We start from the raw sequence: 19,921 nt of genomic DNA, 5'->3' as shown, positions 1-19,921 counted from the left end.
CTTCCAGCTGTAAGATCCCAGGGATGCAATGTAATATAGGGAAAATAGTCAATAAGATTACTCAGCCATAAAAAGGAACAAAATTGGGTCATTTGTAGAGATGTGGATGGACCTAGAGTCTGTCCTACAGAGTGAAGTAAGTCAGAAACAGAAAAACAAATATCGTATATTAATGCATGTATGTGGAATCTAGAAAAATGGTACAGATTCCTGCCCCTATTTGCAGAGCAGGAATAGTGATGCAGACATAGAGAACGGAAGGGTGGACACGGCGGGGAAGAGGAGGGTGGGATGAACTGGGAGATTAGCATTGACATACATACACTACAGTGTGTAAAATAGGTAGCTAGTGGGAATCCGCTGTAGAGCACAGGGAGCTCAGCTCGGTGCTCTGGGTGGGATGGGGGATGGGATGGGAGGGAGGTCTAAGAGGGAGGGGATGTGTGTGTTTGTATGGCTCATTCACTTCGCCATGCAGCAGAAACTAACACAACATTGTAAAGCAATTACACTCCAATTTAAAAAAAAAGACTGTAAAAACTTTATATGATGACGAATGGTAGCTGGTCTTACTGTGGTAATCATTTCATAATGTATAAAAATATTGAATCACTATGCTGTACACCCAAAACAATATCCTAGTGCATGTTAATTATTACTCTTTAAAAAACAAAACAAAAAAAGACACCTGTTTTCCCGGTGGTAGAAGTTCCCCTTCCCGTACACCTCCAATCCTCATATCATTTTCAATCTTCAAGACAGCAGTCAACTAAGAGTATAAAAAAGATGGAGCCAGACAGGATTTACAAAAGTAACCTGTATTCCAGCCAAAATATCTTTAAAAAGAAATCCCTTCTAAAGGGGGGGGGGGGCAAACTACATAAGACACAATACACTTAAAATATGTATTGAAATTACAAATCAAACTTTTCCATATGATTCCAAAGTACAAAACACAACATTAAAAGGCATTCAAACAGCTCTTTTATACATCACAGTGTTAGTGGCACAAAACGTACTGACATTTCAAAAACACAAACCAAACTTGTTTTTTTTTGTTTTTACCACCACTTGTCAAATACATAATGTATACATGTGCATGACTCATTCATGCATATTTTTATACAAGATTAAAATACACCCATGGTAAAGTGAGCATGGAATGAAGGAAAGGTCGGGTACCTACCCCTCCCTGAAGGCTGCTGGAATCTCGGAAGACAGGATTGTGCAAACCAAGGACGGGGAGACCACGGGCTTTACACACCCAAACGGCAGCCTCTCCTGGTTAGGATGCATCCGTCATTCTGCTTTAATGCAGCCACTTCTTTCCAGCAGGCATTTTTGACAATACCAGTCATAACTCTTTATTGTGTTTACTTTCATAAGGGCTTGGGTTAATGATAAGGAATAAACAAGCTTTGGTATTTTTTAAAGAGACCTTCAGGAAGCTTTATACATGCAAAATGTTTTCCCTTGATGATTTTACTGTGATTTATATACACATACCGGGGTATTTATTAATCAACGAGAATCTGAGAAATATACAAAAAACCCACCCTGGTTCTTTCCAATCCTCTCATTTTTAAAGACAACCAAGGGAAAATGCTCTCTTCTAATTTGCGAAATGACCTTTAACATTTGTAACATAGGAAAGATAAAATCATCTTGGAGTAATTTTTGCATATCTGATACTCCCTTCCCCCCCCCCCAACCCCGGGAACTGGCCTGGTTGCTAAACCGGTTGTGTGCAATAATATGCTGTAAAGAGAATTTGTTCCCCTTTAAAAAGATGCCAGAGGTGGCAGATATTGGTCCCTCAGTCCCCTGGAGGTGGAGCAGACACTGGTCTGGACAGCCATGCGTGCAGTCAAAGGCTCTGCGCATGCTCAGGTCCTAGGTCGGTCTCTGCCCCGTGAACATCTACAGAGACGCCTCTGAAGGCGCTGGTCCCGTGACGATGGCGAGCTCGGCCGGCCAGGCTGAAAGATGCAGGGAAGGGTCAGGCTCAGAGACCAGGCACGGCCGGGGAAACCTCACAGCGTTGTCAGTTACCAAAGGGACTCAGGTAACCCCACCCAGACAGGGGCAGGCTCAGCCGTGGGCTGTCTCCGTGCCCTTCCACCCCTCCTCCCCAGATTGAAAGGCCTCTAAATGAATAAACAGACGTGTGCTTCCAGAGAGTCAGCAGGAAAACCACCTGTAAAAGTGTCATTTTTAATTAAGACCACCTCCTAAGCATCGAATCCCCAGGCTTTACTGGGAGGGGATGGAAAGGTCAAAACCCAAACCGCGGGCCACCTTCCCACATCCTGTTTACATCTGACATCAAGCCTGGTTCATACTGCATCCCCACAAACTATGGGATGGCGTTCCTCCCTGAAAGAAAAGGAGTCAGATGGGGGCGACGCAAGTCTATGTAAGGATCTCAGTGCGATCCCGCTGGTATCTTTCTAGGGAATAGACAGTTTTAGGTTTTTTGTTTTTTCTTTTTCTTTTTTTTGCGGTACGCGGGCCTCTCACTGTTGTGGTCTCTCCCGTTGCAGAGCACAGGCTCCGGACGCGCAGGCTCAGCGGCCATGGCTCACGGGCCCAGCCGCTCCGCGGCATGTGGGACCCTCCTGGACCGGGGCACGAACCTGTGTCCCCTGAATCAGCAGGTGGACTCTCAACCACTGCACCACCAGGGAAGCCCCAGTTTTAGTTTTGTTTTTACTGAATCAGACTGAGCACTCTGAGGCATGCTTGACGCAAAAACTCGGAGTAAGTAGGTGCTACTTCGGCCCCGGCCTGCCCCAGAATCTCCGGTGTTCCCTACCTGGGTCAAACCATGTGCTATGAGCAGAAGTAAAGGCACAGGGATGGTTGATGCTCTGGATGTGCATGATTTGCCCACGGACTCTTCTAGGAGAGACAAGACAGCCCGACTCGCTAGGAATAAAGGGACCTGAGCGCTGACCCAGGGAATGCAACCTTTCCAAAGCCTCTGGTTCCCACCCCAAAGGAGGGGGTACTACTGTATGGACCTCTCTATGCAATGGGCAGTAGCGAGCACAGGCAGGATGACCTGGGATGATGAAGGCCTGCTCCATGGACCACTGGACATGGGCCACGAGTCTGCTGTATTCCATACGAATTTTAAAGCGCACTCACAAATCATGATGCTGTCTCACGCCTGGGCCACCAACCTCATCTTCAGGCCTCCTGGAGTTGTCACTCTCTCCAGAAAAGCCATTCTACCTCCAGGGCCGATCAAAACATCTCAAGCTACAGAGACCTGGTGCCCAGGCTTCATCCAAAAAGATGGTCCCAGGCATGTTCTTATTGTTACTGAGTTTTCAAATTGCAATTATAAGGAGGATTTTTTGCATGTAATTTTGACACAGACTGGGTTCCTAAATGGCTTCGGTTTCAAAAAGAAAATCAATACTAGAGAGGAAGAGTGAGGTGAGCCTGTTTCTCCGAACTGATGAAACGTTAAGAAGTAAAGACATTTCTCTATGGGAAGGTAAAGCAGGACCTGAGACAGGTACACAAATGCAGAAGTCAAGGATATAAAACACCACCACACTTTACAAATGTGCTTGCCACAAGCAAACATCTGAGATAAAAGTCAGGTTTCGTTTTCATTTTACTCCTTTGTGGAATGCTTAGTAAGTTTTAAAAAAGTTCCACCATGATGAATCTACAACATTTGCCTTTCTACTATGTCTAGAAGTCCCAAGTTGGATGCAATCAGTTTGCTCTTTAAAAGCCATTATTAAAGTCAACTTTCTGTAAAGAACACACTGTCCAAAGGCAATTGATGGAGTTCCGTGTGTCTTACTGATCCGGGCATCCTGCTGCCATGATAATCAACACACACAGCCTGTAAAAGACCAATCAAAATGACTAAGTGAAATGGAAGATTTTTTTCAGCAGGGTAAGCAACAGGAATTGGAACTAAGATGATTTCTCCAAATTAACTTAGTCATTGCAAAAACTGTGAACATCCGGAAGCTTCTCCCCCAGCCCCTGGGAGTCCCCCAGCCCTGATAGGAGGGCCCCCTTCTAGGCATCGATGTCACTATTTGCTTGGTTTTGTCTGCTTGAGGAGACTAAGGCTACGGCCAAACCACAGGGATTCGCAGCAGAACTATTTCCAAGTAAAACATTTGGTTTCTGAAGACATGAAAAAATATTTACCGATACTTGGGTGAAAAGAGAGGAGCCCTGTGAGCTGAGCTGAATCACTAGAGAGAGAAGAACAAAAGGCAAACCTAAGGATGAACATGTCCTTTCAAATGCATCAGTGTTTTCAAAGAAATGCAATGACACAGGACACATGTTGATAACAGTACACAGCTTACAGCATCCGAAAAGTCTCCACAAGTTTCAAGAAAAACACACAGAGCGCATAAGGCTTTCGGACTCTCCTGAAAAGTGGCCGAGCCAGCAAGGTCATTTAACCATAACGTCTTAAAATGCACATTTCAAGAAAAGGCATAGGATGGTTTCAATGCACCTTGTTGAGTTTTCACTACTCATTTGGAAAAAAAAAAAAAAAAAAACACCTTCTCTAAAGGATTTTACTCAATGCCATTAGTAATAAAAAGAGTTGTCATAAACAGAGTGCTTTTCTCAATCAGAACACTTGGATTCTGTCTGAAGTGAGATGCGATCCTTAAAAGACTTCTTCTCTCAGCAATGTGGCGCCAGCTTGAAGCCAAGGAGGAGACGGACATTTCTGCGAGAGAAGGTCTCCTAAGCAACACCAGACGTTCCTAGTCTACCACCACCTGGTGGTCCATACAGCAGCTCCCTCGTCAAGTCTGCAGAGACAGCCTCTGTGGGACGTGCCCCACCCATGCCAGCCTTGCCTCCCCTATGCCGGGGTGACTGCACCTGGGGCCTCCGCCAACGATCTGAGTCCCTGAAATCACGGCACCCGGCGTGACACTGTGAAGCTCAATGGGGCACGTAAGGCAAGAAACATGTTTAGTGAGAGGGGGACGGCGGGGTGGGGATGGGAGAGAACCACGCTTTCCGGAGGTGGGGTCTTGATCCAGCCTCACGCCTTCCTCTAGGTGGGTAGGGGGTCGTCGTCGCCTTTACTGCACTTGCACTTGCAGCAAAGGACAAACGGAGTGGCCAGGAGCAGGAAAGGCGAGGCCACCAAGAGCAGGAGCCCAAATCCAGCAAAAATGCCCACAACCTGCGGGAAGGAAACAGAGCAGCAGAGGGTAAGTCGGCTGATCTGCAGGTTCGAGAGCTCAAGTGCAGACCACACAGCCGTCCACGCATCCATCATCCACCCACCTCTATCCACCCATCCATCCACCTACCCATCCATCCATCCACCCACCTCTATCCACCCATCTATCCATCCATCCATCCGTCTGTATCCACCCACCTATCCATCCATCCATCCACTCACCTCTATCCACCCATCCATCCATCCATCCATTCATCCACGCATCCATCATCTACCCACCTATATCCACCCACCTATCCATCCATCCATCCATCTGTATCCACCCATCCATCCATTCATCCACACATCCATCCACCCACCTCTATCCACCCATCTATCCATCCATCCATCCGTCTGTATCCACCCACCTATCCATCCATCCATCCACTCACCTCTATCCACCCATCCATCCATCCATCCATTCATCCACGCATCCATCATCTGCCCACCTATATCCACCCACCTATCCATCCATCCATCCATCTGTATCCACCCATCCATCCATTCATCCACACATCCATCCACCCACCTCTATCCACCCATCTACCCATCCATCCATCCATCTGTATCCACCCACCTATCCATCCATCCATCCACTCACCTCTATCCACCCATCCATCCATCCATCCATTCATCCACGCATCCATCATCTACCCACCTATATCCACCCACCTATCCATCCATCCATCCATCTGTATCCACCCATCCATCCATTCATCCACACATCCATCCACCCACCTCTATCCACCCATCTACCCATCCATCCATTCATCCACGCATCCAGCATCTACCCACCTATATCCACCCACCTATCCATCCATCCATCCATCTGTATCCATCCATCCATCCGTCCACCCATCCATCCACCCACCTCTATCCACCCATCTATCCATCTATCCATTCATCCACGCATCCATCATCCACCCACGTATATCCATCCACCTATCCAGCAATCCATCCATCTATTATACACACAACATCCACCCATCTTTCCATACATCTTTCATCTCTCCATCTACTCGTCCATCCATTCATGCATGCTTCCCTCATCTACCACCTTTATCATCCATCCATTCATCCATCAATCCATTTATTCATCCACTCATCATCCATCCAGCATCCATCTATCCAGCATTCACTCACCTATCCATCCATCCATCTATCCATATTTCCTTCCCTTCACTTCCTTCCTTTCACTCCACCTTCCCTTTTTCCCTTTTTTTCTTCCTTTCCCTTCTCTTCCCTTCCCTCCTTCCATCTAAATATCCAAACATCCATCCAATTATACATCCAGTTAACCAACAAGCTTCCTCTGAGTCAAACACTGTATTAGGTGTGGCAAACACAGAGGCACATTAGATATTGGCTCTCAAGGACCACCCAGTCTGGTGGAAAGAGACCATGACTACAACTGATAGTAATACATTTTACAAAAACTGCCATTGGGCTCCAGGGTGTAAAGGGAGCCCAGGAGCCAGATACCTACATTAGCCAGGGGCAGGAGACTTTGCATGCAATGGGAAGTGGTTGAGATTATAAAGATTATGAGGACGTGGGTGGTAAAAATGAGTGGGACAAGGCATTCCAGGTGGGAGAACAGAAAGGCACAGGCATGGTGCATTAGGGGGTGACCAGACCTGTGTTATTCCTGGTGTTTAAAGCCCAACATTTACTGCTACGAATTTTGATTTTTTTAAAAAAACATATGTTTACCCCTAGGTATGAGTAAATGCCGAAGGAAATAAACCTCAAATGTAGACACACTGTCATTCAAATCAGGCAATGAGGCTGGACAAAGAAGCAAGGGGGGTTGTTCTTTAACTGGTCCCCTCCACCAGCTGCTAGAGCCCAGAATCGGAATCCGAAGGTGGAGTTCGTCCGCCACCTAGTGTTCAGAGCGATAAATACATGAACCCCTTGGGCTCACGGTTCTAATCCTGACTCGGTGTGTTCACCTCTCTGGGCTTCAGTTTTCTCAATTATAAAATAAGCAGATGAAGTAAAATATCTCCAAGAGCTAGTATCAGCTCTGAAGTATGATGCTACGCTGCAGCATCACAGCAGTGTGAATGAAAGTACACTCTTAGATTTTGCTGGAAAATCATCTCACACACGCACACACACACACACACACACACACACACCATGTTGTTTCTAAATGAGACTGTGCTTATGCTAAGCATCTGTGTTTTCTGCCGACTGGCTGAGTCCATTTGTCTGAACATAATGTCAACGGTGGAATTACGCGGTGTGGATTCAGATCATGCTCTGTTAAAATCACGCACACAGATATTTCAGAATACATAAAACCCCCCAGGAAGGCGTCAGTGATCTGCAGGGCACCTTGAATAACCTCAACCACCTGGGACACTTTCTCAGTCTCTAGGGAGCCAGGGACTCTTGCACCAATAATACACCAAAGTCCTTCACCAAATGCTCACATTCTTGGTCAATAAGACACCATCTTCATTTTCACTCAGGCTATCTCGTCTCTTTCTTTGCATGCCACTGAACAAGCGATGTTACCCAGTGGGTCCCAGCTGGTGATGAGAGGATACAGATATTGTCAGAGGGAAGTCGGCCAACAATAAAGAATGAGACAGGAAGCAAATACCTCACAACAAAAATAATCACTCCGTGAGCATCTTACAAGTACGTGTCAGGCAGAAACGATATACTGTAGGAAGACAGGATGAAGAAGGAATCACGGTGAAACAAGGATCATTCATACGGCAAACCCTGATTTAAAGGAGTGGCTAACCGGTCAGACAGCTTCTCCAGAGGTACACTCATTCAGAGCAGAACACAGTTTGTGCGACCATCATAAGCCCCTGTGCACAGCCTGGTGGCACTGCCTTAACAAACGTCCAATATGTGTTTACAGGATGAACCAGTTCAATGGAATCTAGTAGCTTCTGAATCCTCTCCCCACAGAGTTCTGTGACAAAACCACTCCAGGGCTTGGGAACACTAACCCAAGTCAAAGAGATGGTGAGATGAACGGGACACATTTAATTCACTGAAACTTGGCATTGGACATAGCCCTGGTGTCTGCCGCGCCCAGGCCTGAATGCCCAGAGGCTGGCCACTGGCCGAGGGCTGCGCTGGGGTCTGCGGGGGCTGCTCCCATGTCTCCTTCCAGTTCTCCATCCAATGGCATCACCTTGGCAACTGGAAACAGCCATCCTGGGGGTGCTGACGCCACAGAAAGCGACCAACCCTACAAAGTCGGCCTGCCCCTGGCCGCCCCATGGCCAGTTGTTGAATATTCTCACTGCGCTGGCCCTGTGTGTGTTTTGAGGCGGGGGACGGACGAGCTAAGGGGGCCGGTGGCAGCTGCGTCGTTTACATGGAACGTTTACCGACTGCTCCCACCGCAGTCCTCCTCACCCCACCACAGAGCCCCTCTTTTCTCTGCTTCATGAATATCTGCCGTTCTGGATTGGATAGAGCGCGAGAGGGTTATAGGGTCTGCTTTTGTCCTCTGAGAGAATGGGTTCTCCTGTTGGGAGGAGGAGGTGGACACAAATAATGAAAAACTTCTGCCCCAAAACAGAGTCAGGATACTGAAAACAGCCCCAGGAGAGGCGGCAGTTCCCGCAGGGGTCAGGCAGGTGGAGATGGGGACCTGATAAGGGAGAGACGGGAAGCCGTCTCTGAGGATGGGACCGCCGAGCTGCTGTCTGCAGGAGAAGGACCCCAGCAGGGAACGTGGGGACGGTTCCCCGTGCAGTGAGCCTGGGAGTAGCGTTCGGGGAGCAGGAAGGAGGTGATGTGGCCGGAGTGGAGGGGTGCTGGGGGGAGTGGGATCCCTGGGGGCGGCCCAGGTCTTTTGTTCAGAAGATACAGAAGCTGGGGGTGCACTTCCCGCAGTGAGGGAGACCTGGAGAAGGAGGCGATCTTGAGGGAAAATCTAAACTTCTGTTCATGCCTGTTCTAGCTGAAATGTACCGTTAGACGTCCAAGTGGAGACGGCTGGCAGCCAGGTAGGCACGAAGCTGGGATTTCGATGCGGCCGCCAGGACGGAAACTGAAGTGAGGCAGACATAGCCTTGCAGTCCCGGGGGGCCGTGGGCTCTAGGAATGCACACAGAGGGCTGACACGACGTCCCCTCCCTGCCGTGGTCACAAGCGCTGGTCCCACCTCCCTATAAACGTAGAATAATGAAACCACGGTTGACCCTGGATAATAATCTAGTCCAATTTCACCAATGCAAAATCTATGGCCAAAGAGTGATTCCAAAGGCCCCAGTACTTAAGACAGAGAGGACTGGGCGTCTAGTTCAAGTACAAGACACAACGTGTGTGTATTTTCCTGAGCGTAGTGAAAAATACCCTCAGAACAGGTCACTTGTGCGAGGCCCCTGCCCTGTAGCCCGGCCTCAGGGTCTGCGTGAGGACACCTCCACCACGTGTGACCACAGGCATCAGCAATCAGCCGCGTGTGAAATGCCACCGTCGGGCTAAAAGTGAGCTCTCTCTTTACAGCGAGATGGGTCTCCTGCTCAGAAGAAAAGGAAGAGCCAGTGTGGGTGAGACTCCCCCTTGTCAGGTGCTGGCCTCCTAAGGAAGATTTACTTGACTGAGAAAGAAATGCCGCCCTTGTCTCTTACGCATGATGGCTGATTGCTGGAACCGCACTGGGAAAGGCAAGGGGCGCCTCACAACAAGCGTGTTTCCAGAGGTGTTCACGAGGGCAGGTGGAAGGCCTGGGCTGTGACCCCTCAGTGTGGTCAGGGAAGGGGGCAGCATTAGGACATGCAGAGCTGGGCGTGGACAAGACAGGGAGAGAGAGGGGAGGGTGAGGAGGACCAGGACGACAGCGGGGCCACAGCAGGGCCAGGGAGAGGGACACAGAGCAGCTGGGGGGCTTCCATCCCGAAGGCCAGTGAGTGACGAGGAGAAAGAGGGGAGGGGCTGCAGAGAGAGACCCAGAGTCGGGCCATGGAATGGGGGCCTGCCCACCGTCCCAGAGCACCTGGACATCAGCGCCTACTACGACTTCCGGGCGCTAGGGAGACACTGAATACAACTTTCCGGAGGAAATTGATGGAAGATAATCAAGCCTGCATTCCTGCTTAAGAGACTTGGTGAGAAATGCAAAGTGAAGCACCATTGGCAGATAATTGACAAAGCAGACGATGGACATGCCCCGAGCCAGAAGCCCGTTTGAGGGGTAAGGGAATGGAGGCCACCAGTCGGATGGAAAGCCAGGAGACTCACAAGGGAAATGAGGACTTTCTCCGCTTCCACGTGGATGCTTTACCTCTAAAAGCAAATTACGAGAGTGAAAGTTCCTTTCAGTAATGGAGATGCTGTATCTCGTGCTGGGAGGTGGTTCTAACTAAGAAAACTGAAGGCTTATGAGCGAATTGGTCTTAGGATTGTACACGAATGTCTGCTCTGGGTGGGGCTCTTTCACTGCACACCATGTCCCTCGCTAATTCCCAAGCCTCTGGCCTTTTTTCCTGGTTTATATGTCACACACTTTGCTAGTTTTCATGACTCCCTTACTTTCCTTTTGACACTGTTCACTCATATTTTATTGTTTACCCCAAATCCAATACTAACGTGTGGACATCTGTCTACAGCCCTGCGTGTCACTAGGGTTCCTCACACCCCAAGGAAGAGACCCCTGCAACCCAAGTGCCTTTGTTCAATTCCACCAGCACCGAGAGGGGCCTGAGATCGGGGGGGGCTTCCTTTGTCCATGTGGCTCCAGGGGTGACTCAGAGCTGGCACTCAGCAGGTGCCCCTGGCAGGTGCCGACCCACGACGCTGAGAGAGGCTGGTGGGAGGTGCCCCCAGGCTCCTTCCTCAACAACAGGGGAGGCTACGGACCCCCATCCAGGCTTCTGCATTTCTCAAGGGCCCGTTCTCTAAATGACCGTTACCAGGAACTGCAACTGTTCCAGGACCCCAGGAACACGAGACTGACTCCCGAGCATAAGCAGGCACGAGGGATGAGGTGTGAGCGCCCAGCCCAGCCTTGTTATTGGACAGGGTGACACGGTCTCCACAGCTCTCACGCTCTCCTGGGAAGCTTGCCATGCTCTAAGGGAGCTCAGGCCACATGGAGAGACAGCTCCTTATGTAGAAAGAGGGCCTTTACAGAGGGAATCAAGTTAAAATGTCATTACCAGGATGGGCCCTGATCCATTACGACTGCTGTCTTCATCCAAAGGGAGGTTTGGATGCAGAGACAGATGAGCACAGAGAAAGATGAAGTACTGGAGAGGCGCACCTGGGAGCTAGGCCTGCAGGGAACCACCAGGAGCCGGAAGAGGCAGGCGGGGCCCTCCTACAGGTTTCCGAGGGAGCCCTGCCCACACCTCGACTCCAGACTCCTGGCCTCTAGAACCGCGAGGGAGTCTATTTCTGTTGTTTGGGGTGATTTTTTTACACAGCAGAGGTGGCAGGGCGAGCACTGGAGTCGGCCGTACTGGCCAGGAGGACGAAATAAAACGCAGCGAAAATCCACTCTCCACGCCGAGGTGGGCAGACTGGCCCTCGGGCCAGATCTGGTCCACAGTCCGTTTTGTTTAGTTTGGTTCTTACAACTTTATGGAGCTATAACTCACATATCTCGCGACTCACCTATTTAATGCACAGTTTGATGGTTTTTAGTGAACCCAGAATTGTGCAACCTTTGCCACAGTCAATGCTACCACCTGATTGTTTAAAGCGTTTTCCTGGAATGCAGCCACGAGCCTTTGTTGACATACTGTCTGCGGCAGCTGCTTCCCTACCAGGCAGAGCTGATAGTTGCAACAGAGACCTTATGGCCTGCAAAGCCAGGACCGTCTACTGCCCGGCCGCCTGTGGGCTCATCAGCCCTGCCACGTGGTATGAAGTGAGGATCACTGAAGAAGCACACTTACGGGGGGTCTCTTTCTATTCCCACAAAACTGCCTGAGTCTCGGTTCCTGCATCTCCCAGACCGCCTGCTTCAAGGCTGTGCTGAGAAATGCCGACAATGTGGTAATGGTCGGAGCCCATCAAGGCTCTTCCCTGCACCCAGGAGCTGGCGCACACCTGAGTCCTGCCTGCAGCTCCCCTCGGTGGGCTCCCCCCGCACCCAGAGCACACCCCGAAGATCGCACCTCAGCCTGCAAAGCCCATGGGGTCAACTCTGATCATCTCTGACCACTGCTGCCTCCTGCTGTCCCCATGGACATTTATGCCATAGTTCCGCCCATCAGCCCATCTCCGTCCCCCCTGCCTGCACTGTCCCCTCTGCCTTGTCCCACCTACTCTCATGGCCAGCTCCCCAAAACTCAGTGCTCAGTCATAAGCAACGCCTCCAACAAGCCTTCCCAGCCACACCATCTCAAAGACCCCTCCCCAATCACACCTCCCCTATAGCTGAATTCACATCATATATATACACATTATCTGTCCCTACATGGAATGTGGGTTCCATCAGAGAAGGACGCATCTATCTTATTCACTGGAGTATTCCCAGCTCCTAGAATACTGCCAGGCACACAACAGGAAATAAATATGTGTTGAAAGTATGAATAACTGCACCAGCTGCACAGACCTCACCACCCAGGGACCTTTCCATTCTTTCCCTCTTACCCTTCTCTGTGACTAATTTGCTCACCTGGGAGCCTCTATGGAAAGCTCTTCCACTAAAGGCCATGCAAGGATTGACTAAGCACAGTGGGTCATTACCAAGGTCAAGAGTAGGTGCAAGCAATCGAAAGCCTGAGGTTGAAGAATCATCATGGGCAAAGTGTGGTGCATATTTATTCCAGGCCTACTGAAAGCATAATCTTAGTCCAGGAAAAATGCAGGCAGGAACCCCATTTACTAGCTGTTTTTCTATATAACAGACCTTTGACCAACTGGCAAGTCTCCTGGAAACCCCACACACGTGTACACACACACTCTCTCTCCCCCTCTCCCCCCAGAGGTCAGAGTTCGAGGTGAGCGGCCTCCTACCTGTGTCCGATGCCAGATGACAGATGCCCTGGAATGACCCAGCTTGTTCCTGCAGGGCCCTTTATCATAATGGATCAGAAGGAAGTCATCCTGAGAAGGAAGGGAAAGAACAGGGGTGGGTGGGACAGTCCTCTCTGTTCAGTGAATGAGTCCTGCCTGGTCCCAGTTTCTTTTTTTTAAGCTCTAATTGGGGATGTGGGAGAACGAGGATGACAGCAGAGGAAGAACGTACACCCAGAGGGGGCTGCTGCCTCCCCAGGTCCCTGTGAGTCCCCAGGCCCTCCGTCCTCCGTGGCGCGTCCCCGACAGACTGCTCACGGACCACTAGAGGGAGCCCTGCTCCAGCTTCGGTCTCTGCCGCAGCCTGGCCCCCACCCCTCGGGCTCAGGGACTCTGCTGATGCAGGACTTCTGAACAAGTAGGTCAGAGCCCCCTGCTGCCCCACGAGCTGCCCCCAGCCCTGGCTGTGCTTTACGCCCCACGAGTCTCTGCCTGTGCATCTTCCCGCCACCCTGGCAGGATTATTCTAGGATGCAATGACTTCCTTTACGTCTGGTCCATCCTCCTCGCCCTGAAAGTGCTTCCTCTCAGCTCAGACCAAGAAAATGTTCTCAGTACTCAGGAGGAGACCCACCCTCCACCTAACAGTTCCTCAGACTGTCTAGAAGTGAGAGAGAGCTCGAGGGAACGTCCTGCCCACCCCGCCACCTCCAGGCATCCTCACACCCCGCCTCCAGCTCCAATCACCTTCCCCTGAGACAATCTTCACCAGACCGTCAGGTTCTTGGAGCCAGGACCCTGAGCTGATGTCAGCCTCTGTCACCACATCCCCGGCTCGTTGCACGGCCCCCAAACCTCAGCAAGCAGTGACCGAGGTACAGGAGTGCGTTTTCTTGGACAAAACCCTCTGCTTCTCCATGTACAGGAGGTGCCATTTTCTCTCCTATTGTCCATAAAAAGGACCAGCTCAGTAAACAGCACAAAAGAGAGGCTGATGCTGTTTGGTCACTTAACGGAGGCTGTAAACAGAGCCTCTTTTTGAGAAAAGGGGAAATAAGCACAAGGCCCAGCGTGTCTGAGACGGGAAGTCAGTCCCGCGAGGGCCGGGCAGAGCCGGTGGCGGCGGTGTCCTTTGGCCCTTAGCGGCCTCGCTGGGTGGTCCTCCCAGGGAGCCCCCCTCTCACCCTGAGAGCCGCCGGCCTCCAGTCTGGTGATTTTATAGGTCGGCCTTGTGGAGCCGGAACACAGGCTGGAGCATCAGGAAATCCTGGCTTTTGGGGGGTTGTAGCGAGGGCCCAGACTGCCACCCCCCGACTCACCCCCTGTCCTAAACCCTCATCTGTCCAAGGAAGCACAGGCGTGGATGAACACACACCTCTTCTGGCTGGAGCTTGTCCTCTCTGGGGCCATTTCTGATGACTTCTGTCCACGGAGACCCTCTGTTCCTCGAACTCCTAATTCTGTGTTCTTTCACCCACACACCACGGAGATTAACCTCCCACTTTAAGCCTCATTTTCCCAGGCTGCCCCTCACAGCCTTGCTCTGTAGACGCCTAACAGCCTTTGGAATTTTTTTCTGAAACGCAAGCTGAGCTGCTCTGCGTGACCCAGTTGAAAAGTCTTCAGGGCTCTCGCCTGGCAAAGCTGGACAAACCCTGCTGCACGTTACAGTCCCCGGGGCCGCCTGGGGAAACGCGGATCCTGACTCCGGGTCGGGGGTGGGGGTGGGGGGGTACTCAGGTCACAGATGCCCCACGTGGCCCTCATCAAGCTGCTGTTGGACCAGTGCTTGGGGGGCTCTAGCCCCCGTGCCAGAGGTCCAGCTCTAGCTCAGCACGGAGACCTGGTCACACTCCCCGCCTCGGCCTGACACAGACCACGTACAGCCCACATCCTTCCTGACCACGTCCTGTCCTCTGGAGGTGACCCGTCTCCCACATTCTACCCTCTGTCTGGTCAGCTAACTCTCCATAGCTGTGCCCACACCCCACTCCCACCCCAGGCCCAGTGACCTGCCCCGGAGGGGCTGCTGGGGACTCCACACCAGCCATCTTGTAGCACTGCTCACGAGGACCTGGTGCTACTAGGGGCTTCTCAGTTGGGAGGTCAGCAGCCCCTCAAGGTCACGGATTTTGCCAGCGACGTCCTGGCAGCCCAGGCCTCCACGCGGAGTTGAGTTGCCAACACTCAGGGCATGCTTCCTGAGCAAAACAAAAGCCTTCTCCCTAACAAAAGCACTCCAAGATGCTTTTACAATATAAAAGTGATTTCATTGTGACTTTAAATTCCTGGATTAAGCCCTTGGGTATAACCACCGCAGGGCCTGCCAGGAACCTAGGTGTGTGGTGAGAGTGAACGTTTCCCTTACATTGTTCAGAGGAGCCTCATCAAGCTTCTGGGTGGAAGCAGAAACAATGGTGCTGGCGAAGGAGAGCACGGTGGACCAGATGCCCGCAGATAACAATGAATTCCTCAGAGCGGCTCCACCACGGAAGGTTTGAGACTCCCTGTCCTACTCTGGCTGACAGGGACTGGTCGTACCCAAGCTGTTGGGTCTTAGGGTCTGAAAGATCAGAGAATGGATGCCGAGTCCATTCCTCATTCCTTCAGTGCTTTGGGGAAAGATGGTTAACCTCCCTGGACTGCTTCTTAAAGTCAGGAAATAATCATTCCACCTCTCACAGAATGAGTGCCCATAGGAAACAACAGAGCTGTGTAGCCCAAGTCACAGATAGGCTCACCTTCAGCCCACATAAGCATCACTTCATAAACAGGGACCATTTACCACCACCTCCAAAAACGATAGAAGGCGAGCGGGTCCCTTCTGTCTGTAAGTGGTGAATGTTGGGCCTGCAGGGGCAGCAGAGAAGCAGTGCGGTCCTGGGCCTCACGGGTGAGGGCGGGGCCTGGCGGGGGCAGGGGAGAGGACGAGGATGGAAGGAATCACCCTAAGATGACCGATAACTCCGGGAGGGGTACGTGCCCAGGAGCCGGTGCTCAGAGAAGAAAATTCCCGAGAGGAGGGAATGGGGACGTGTAAGCCCCTCCTCTGTCTCAGAAGCTCTGCTGCTTCCAGACAGACGTTCACACACTTGCCCTAAATCACGGCTACTGTCCTTGATTGACCGCTGCAGAGTCGACCCCCTGTCCTCAGGGTCTGTTTTCTGTGGTCACAGGGTCACTTTTCAGCAGCTCATCATCTACAGAGGAAAACAGGCCAACCTTGGCCCCGAGGACCCTGACTTTCAAGCAGGAAATTGCCCTGTGCTGCCTCTGTCCCTGGTCCGTGGAGAGCCAGGACACAACAGGGCCACTGGCCGGCGGGGACTGTGCTTTAGAGCCAAGTCAGATGGACACACAGACGGAAAGAGAGGGTGTCTCTCCAGAGACCAGAGCACAGAGAGAACAGCCTTGGGCTCAAAGGGGACAGACCTCGGGGAGGTCCAGGTAGCAGGGGAGGTCACAGCAGAAGCAATGCTCCCTCTGGAAATCTGTGTCTGTCCATTTCTAATACTTCCCCCAAATCTCCCCCAGGAGATTTGATAACATGAGGTTAAAACTGGCATTTCATTTCCTTTCCCCTTTAGGAAAAGTTGATAAGGAATTGCAAATTGCAGGCCAGACTTTAGATAATATAACATAATAATCAGTTTGCAAAAAAAAAGAAATACAGTAAAATGCAAATTACATATATATATTATGTATAATATAGGGAGACTATATATAGCCTATATATGATATATAGAGACCATATATTTAGACTATATATATAATTATATATATGATATATAAAGAAACTATACACATAAAGCCTCTGAAGGCCCTAAAGACTTTATAATGCTTCAGACATCATTCTGAACAGCAGAGACAGCGCAGGGTACACTGGGGAGATGGTGGCCGTATGAGGCCAGAAACTTCCATTCTGCCAGACGGCAGAGGGTCTGTATGTTCTTCTGCCCTGCAGGTGACACGAGCATCACTAAAGTAACTGCCCCGCACCCAGCATCCGCGGTCCCCTGCCTCCATCATCCTTGCTATTCTGGGAATGGCCCCTGCTATGGACTGTTTGCCTTCCCCAAAATTCCTGTGTTGAAGCTCTGACCTGCAGTGGGATGGTGTTTGGAGGTGGGGCTGCTGGGAAGTGTTTAGGTTCAAAGGAGGTCATGAGGCTGTGGCCCTGTGACGGGATTCATGTCCTTATAGGAAGAAGAAGAGAGTCCAGAGCTCCCTCTCTCTGCCAGGTGAGGCCACAGCAAAGGCGGCCGTCTGTACACCAGAAAGAGGGTCCAGAACCTGATGACAACGGCGCTGATCTCAGATATCCAGCATCCAGCACGGAGAGATCAACGTCTGTGGTTTCAGCTCCCCTATGTAGGGAGACGCTGAGATCCTACCCACCCCTTTAACACCCAGGCTGAACCCCAGCCTGGGCTGACCCTTCGCTCCCAGAGCTCCTGCACAAACTCCCATCTTTTGATACCACTGCAGCCAGGGAGCTCATACTACCATAAATACGCACAGAGAAAACGCCTGACAGTGTAACTTCAGTGAAGCAGCTGGCGCACGCCTGCGGCTTCAGCCTGACCCACAAAGCCCCCGCCGCGTACTCACATCCAGGGACTCGAGGCAGTACCAGCAGAAGGCGTGCTTGCAGTTCTTACACATCATCTGTGCGCACCCCTCATCCCGCTCGATGTAGACCTTGCACTTGGGGCAGCGTTTGATGGGCGCGTCGTCCTCCTCCAGTTGGAAAGTGGAGCTGCTGAGGGAGAAGCTGCATCAGGGCTGTGCTCAGAGGGCCAGAGGGCCGGGAGACACCTGCCAGCACAGGTTAACCCTGGAAGCACTAGCTCACCTAGAAGCACTGAGGTCACCTGTGAAATATGTTGAAACCAAAGAGACTCGAACTCTGGAAAACAATCACCAAAAAACTGTGAAGCAGGGCTTCCCTGGTGGCGCAGTGGTTGAGAGTCCTCCTGCCGATGCAGGGGACACGGGTTCGTGCCCCGGTCCAGGAAGATCCCACATGCCGCGGAGCGGCTGGGCCCGTGAGCCATGGCCGCTGAGCCTGCGTGTCCGGAGCCTGTGCTCCGCAACGGGAGAGGCCACGGCAGTGAGAGGCCCGCGTACCGCAAAAAAAAAAAAAAAAAAAAAAACAAACTGTGAAGCAGCCGGCTTGACTTAGGGAAAAGAAAGAGCAAGATCAGCACATGTCTGAATTTAGATGTGCACAGACAAAGCAAAGAAAATAGGGCAAAAGGCTTACAATGGAGGTCTCTGAATAATGGGATTACGGTCAAATTTTATGTCCTTATTCATATAATTGTATGCTTTCCTAAGGGTTGATAACACATGGTATGCTCTTTGCCATTATCAGAAAAAAAACACATTAAAACACACACACACACACACTAATTGCTTATTAAGATCTACTTGGCGTGTCTGTACAAAATTGTTTTCCTGAGAGGTCTGAGCAGGCCCGCAGGTGTGAGCATGGTGGCATTTAAGCCTGGGGTCAAGTGCAGCTCTTCTGCACACATGCTGGGTGGCAACCTCTCTGAGGCCCAGCCTTCTGGTCAGTGTGAGTGTGACAGATGGGGTTACGCAAGTGTGAAGGGCACAGGGCAGTGCAGGCCTGTGTGACGTGCCCAGTAAACGGCATCAATGATTCTATGCTGCTCATAAAAAGACAGCCTAGGTATCTTTTTAGGTTGACTGTAGAACGATGTCCATCCCATGCTATTCATCTTAAAAGACAGCTAAAAATGTGGAATCATCTGGAAAAAGAAGCTGTCAAGGGCAGTTACCACTGATTATGGGGCACGTACTGTTTGAACTCACTGCAGCTACTCAACGTCACCAGGAGAAAAATGATTTCCCATTGGGATGAGCAGCCTTTTCAGAGCCTAAAGCATTCATGAGTATAAATTCACTACAAGAGAGCAAATTCTGGCATCCCGAGTAAGTTCTTTTTTTTTTTTTTTCTCCGGAACACGGGGCTCTCACTGTTGCAGCCTCTCCCATTGCGGAGCACAGGCTCCGGACGCGCAGGCTCATTGGTCATGGCTCACGGGCCCAGCCGCTCCACGGCATGAGGGATCTTCCCGGACCGGGGCACGAACCTGTGTCCCCTGCATCAGCAGGTGGACTCTCAACCACTGCGCCACCAGGGAAGCCCAATCCTGAGTAAATTCTGGCTGAAGGATCTTCCACAAGCATCATAGTGAATGCCAGCCTTAATTATGTCATCACTTTACACGGTTGTCTGAGGTTAAGTGAGCTTCCAAACAATTGCAGTCTCAGGGTTTTCCTAAGCTCGAGGCTCCTACACCATGGGGCACGTGTTCCACCTTAATAGGTTCTTGTTTCATTCACTAGTACAAGGTGACCAGGTAAGACGACCTGGAAGGAAGCAGTATGTCCTCGTAGTCAGGGGGTCTGGAGACAGACATGCAAGCCCTGGCTGGGCTGTGTACATACTATCAGTCTGCACGTCTGCAGACATGAGGCAAACTGCATCCGTCTCAGAGTGGGTGATGAAGATTTAAAGAGTTTCTCTGTGCTGAGCACATAGAACCCAGCACGTGTATAGTAATCACTCAATAAATGCTAGTTGTTAGTAATACTATTACTGAAAGATAATACAACTGTAGCTCAAATTCATCTCTAATTTAACAGCAAACTGCAGACCAGCCTGGCCGCACAGAATGTGATTTACAATGAAGCAGGCCTGTCATAACATGT

The 19,921-nt window shown here is 50.8% G+C and overlaps 1 protein-coding gene across 10 annotated transcripts in view; it reads right to left on the bottom strand.

The window, feature by feature from the left end:
* Positions 1-480: 480 nt before the first annotated feature.
* RNF144A (ring finger protein 144A) overlaps positions 481-19,921 on the bottom strand; it is a 117,157-nt gene continuing 97,716 nt past the window's right edge. For 8 of the 10 annotated variants that reach the window (XM_082642938.1, XM_082642942.1, XM_082642933.1 and 5 more), the window contains 3 exons: positions 17,789-17,939; positions 13,178-13,267; positions 481-5,191 (listed from right to left, as the gene is read on the bottom strand). In XM_082642938.1, coding sequence (XP_082499064.1) covers positions 5,060-5,191; positions 13,178-13,267; positions 17,789-17,939 — 373 coding nt within the window. In that variant the 3' untranslated portion in view covers positions 481-5,059. The remainder of the gene's footprint in view (positions 5,192-13,177; positions 13,268-17,788; positions 17,940-19,921) is intronic. The other 2 variants (XM_082642934.1, XM_082642941.1) reach the window with 1 other exon arrangement.

This window comes from Mesoplodon mirus (genome assembly GCF_964341445.2).
Source record: "Mesoplodon mirus genome assembly, chromosome: 14".
Classification (NCBI taxonomy): Eukaryota; Metazoa; Chordata; class Mammalia; order Artiodactyla; family Ziphiidae; genus Mesoplodon; species Mesoplodon mirus.
This window is presented reverse-complemented; position numbering and strand designations above follow the sequence as displayed.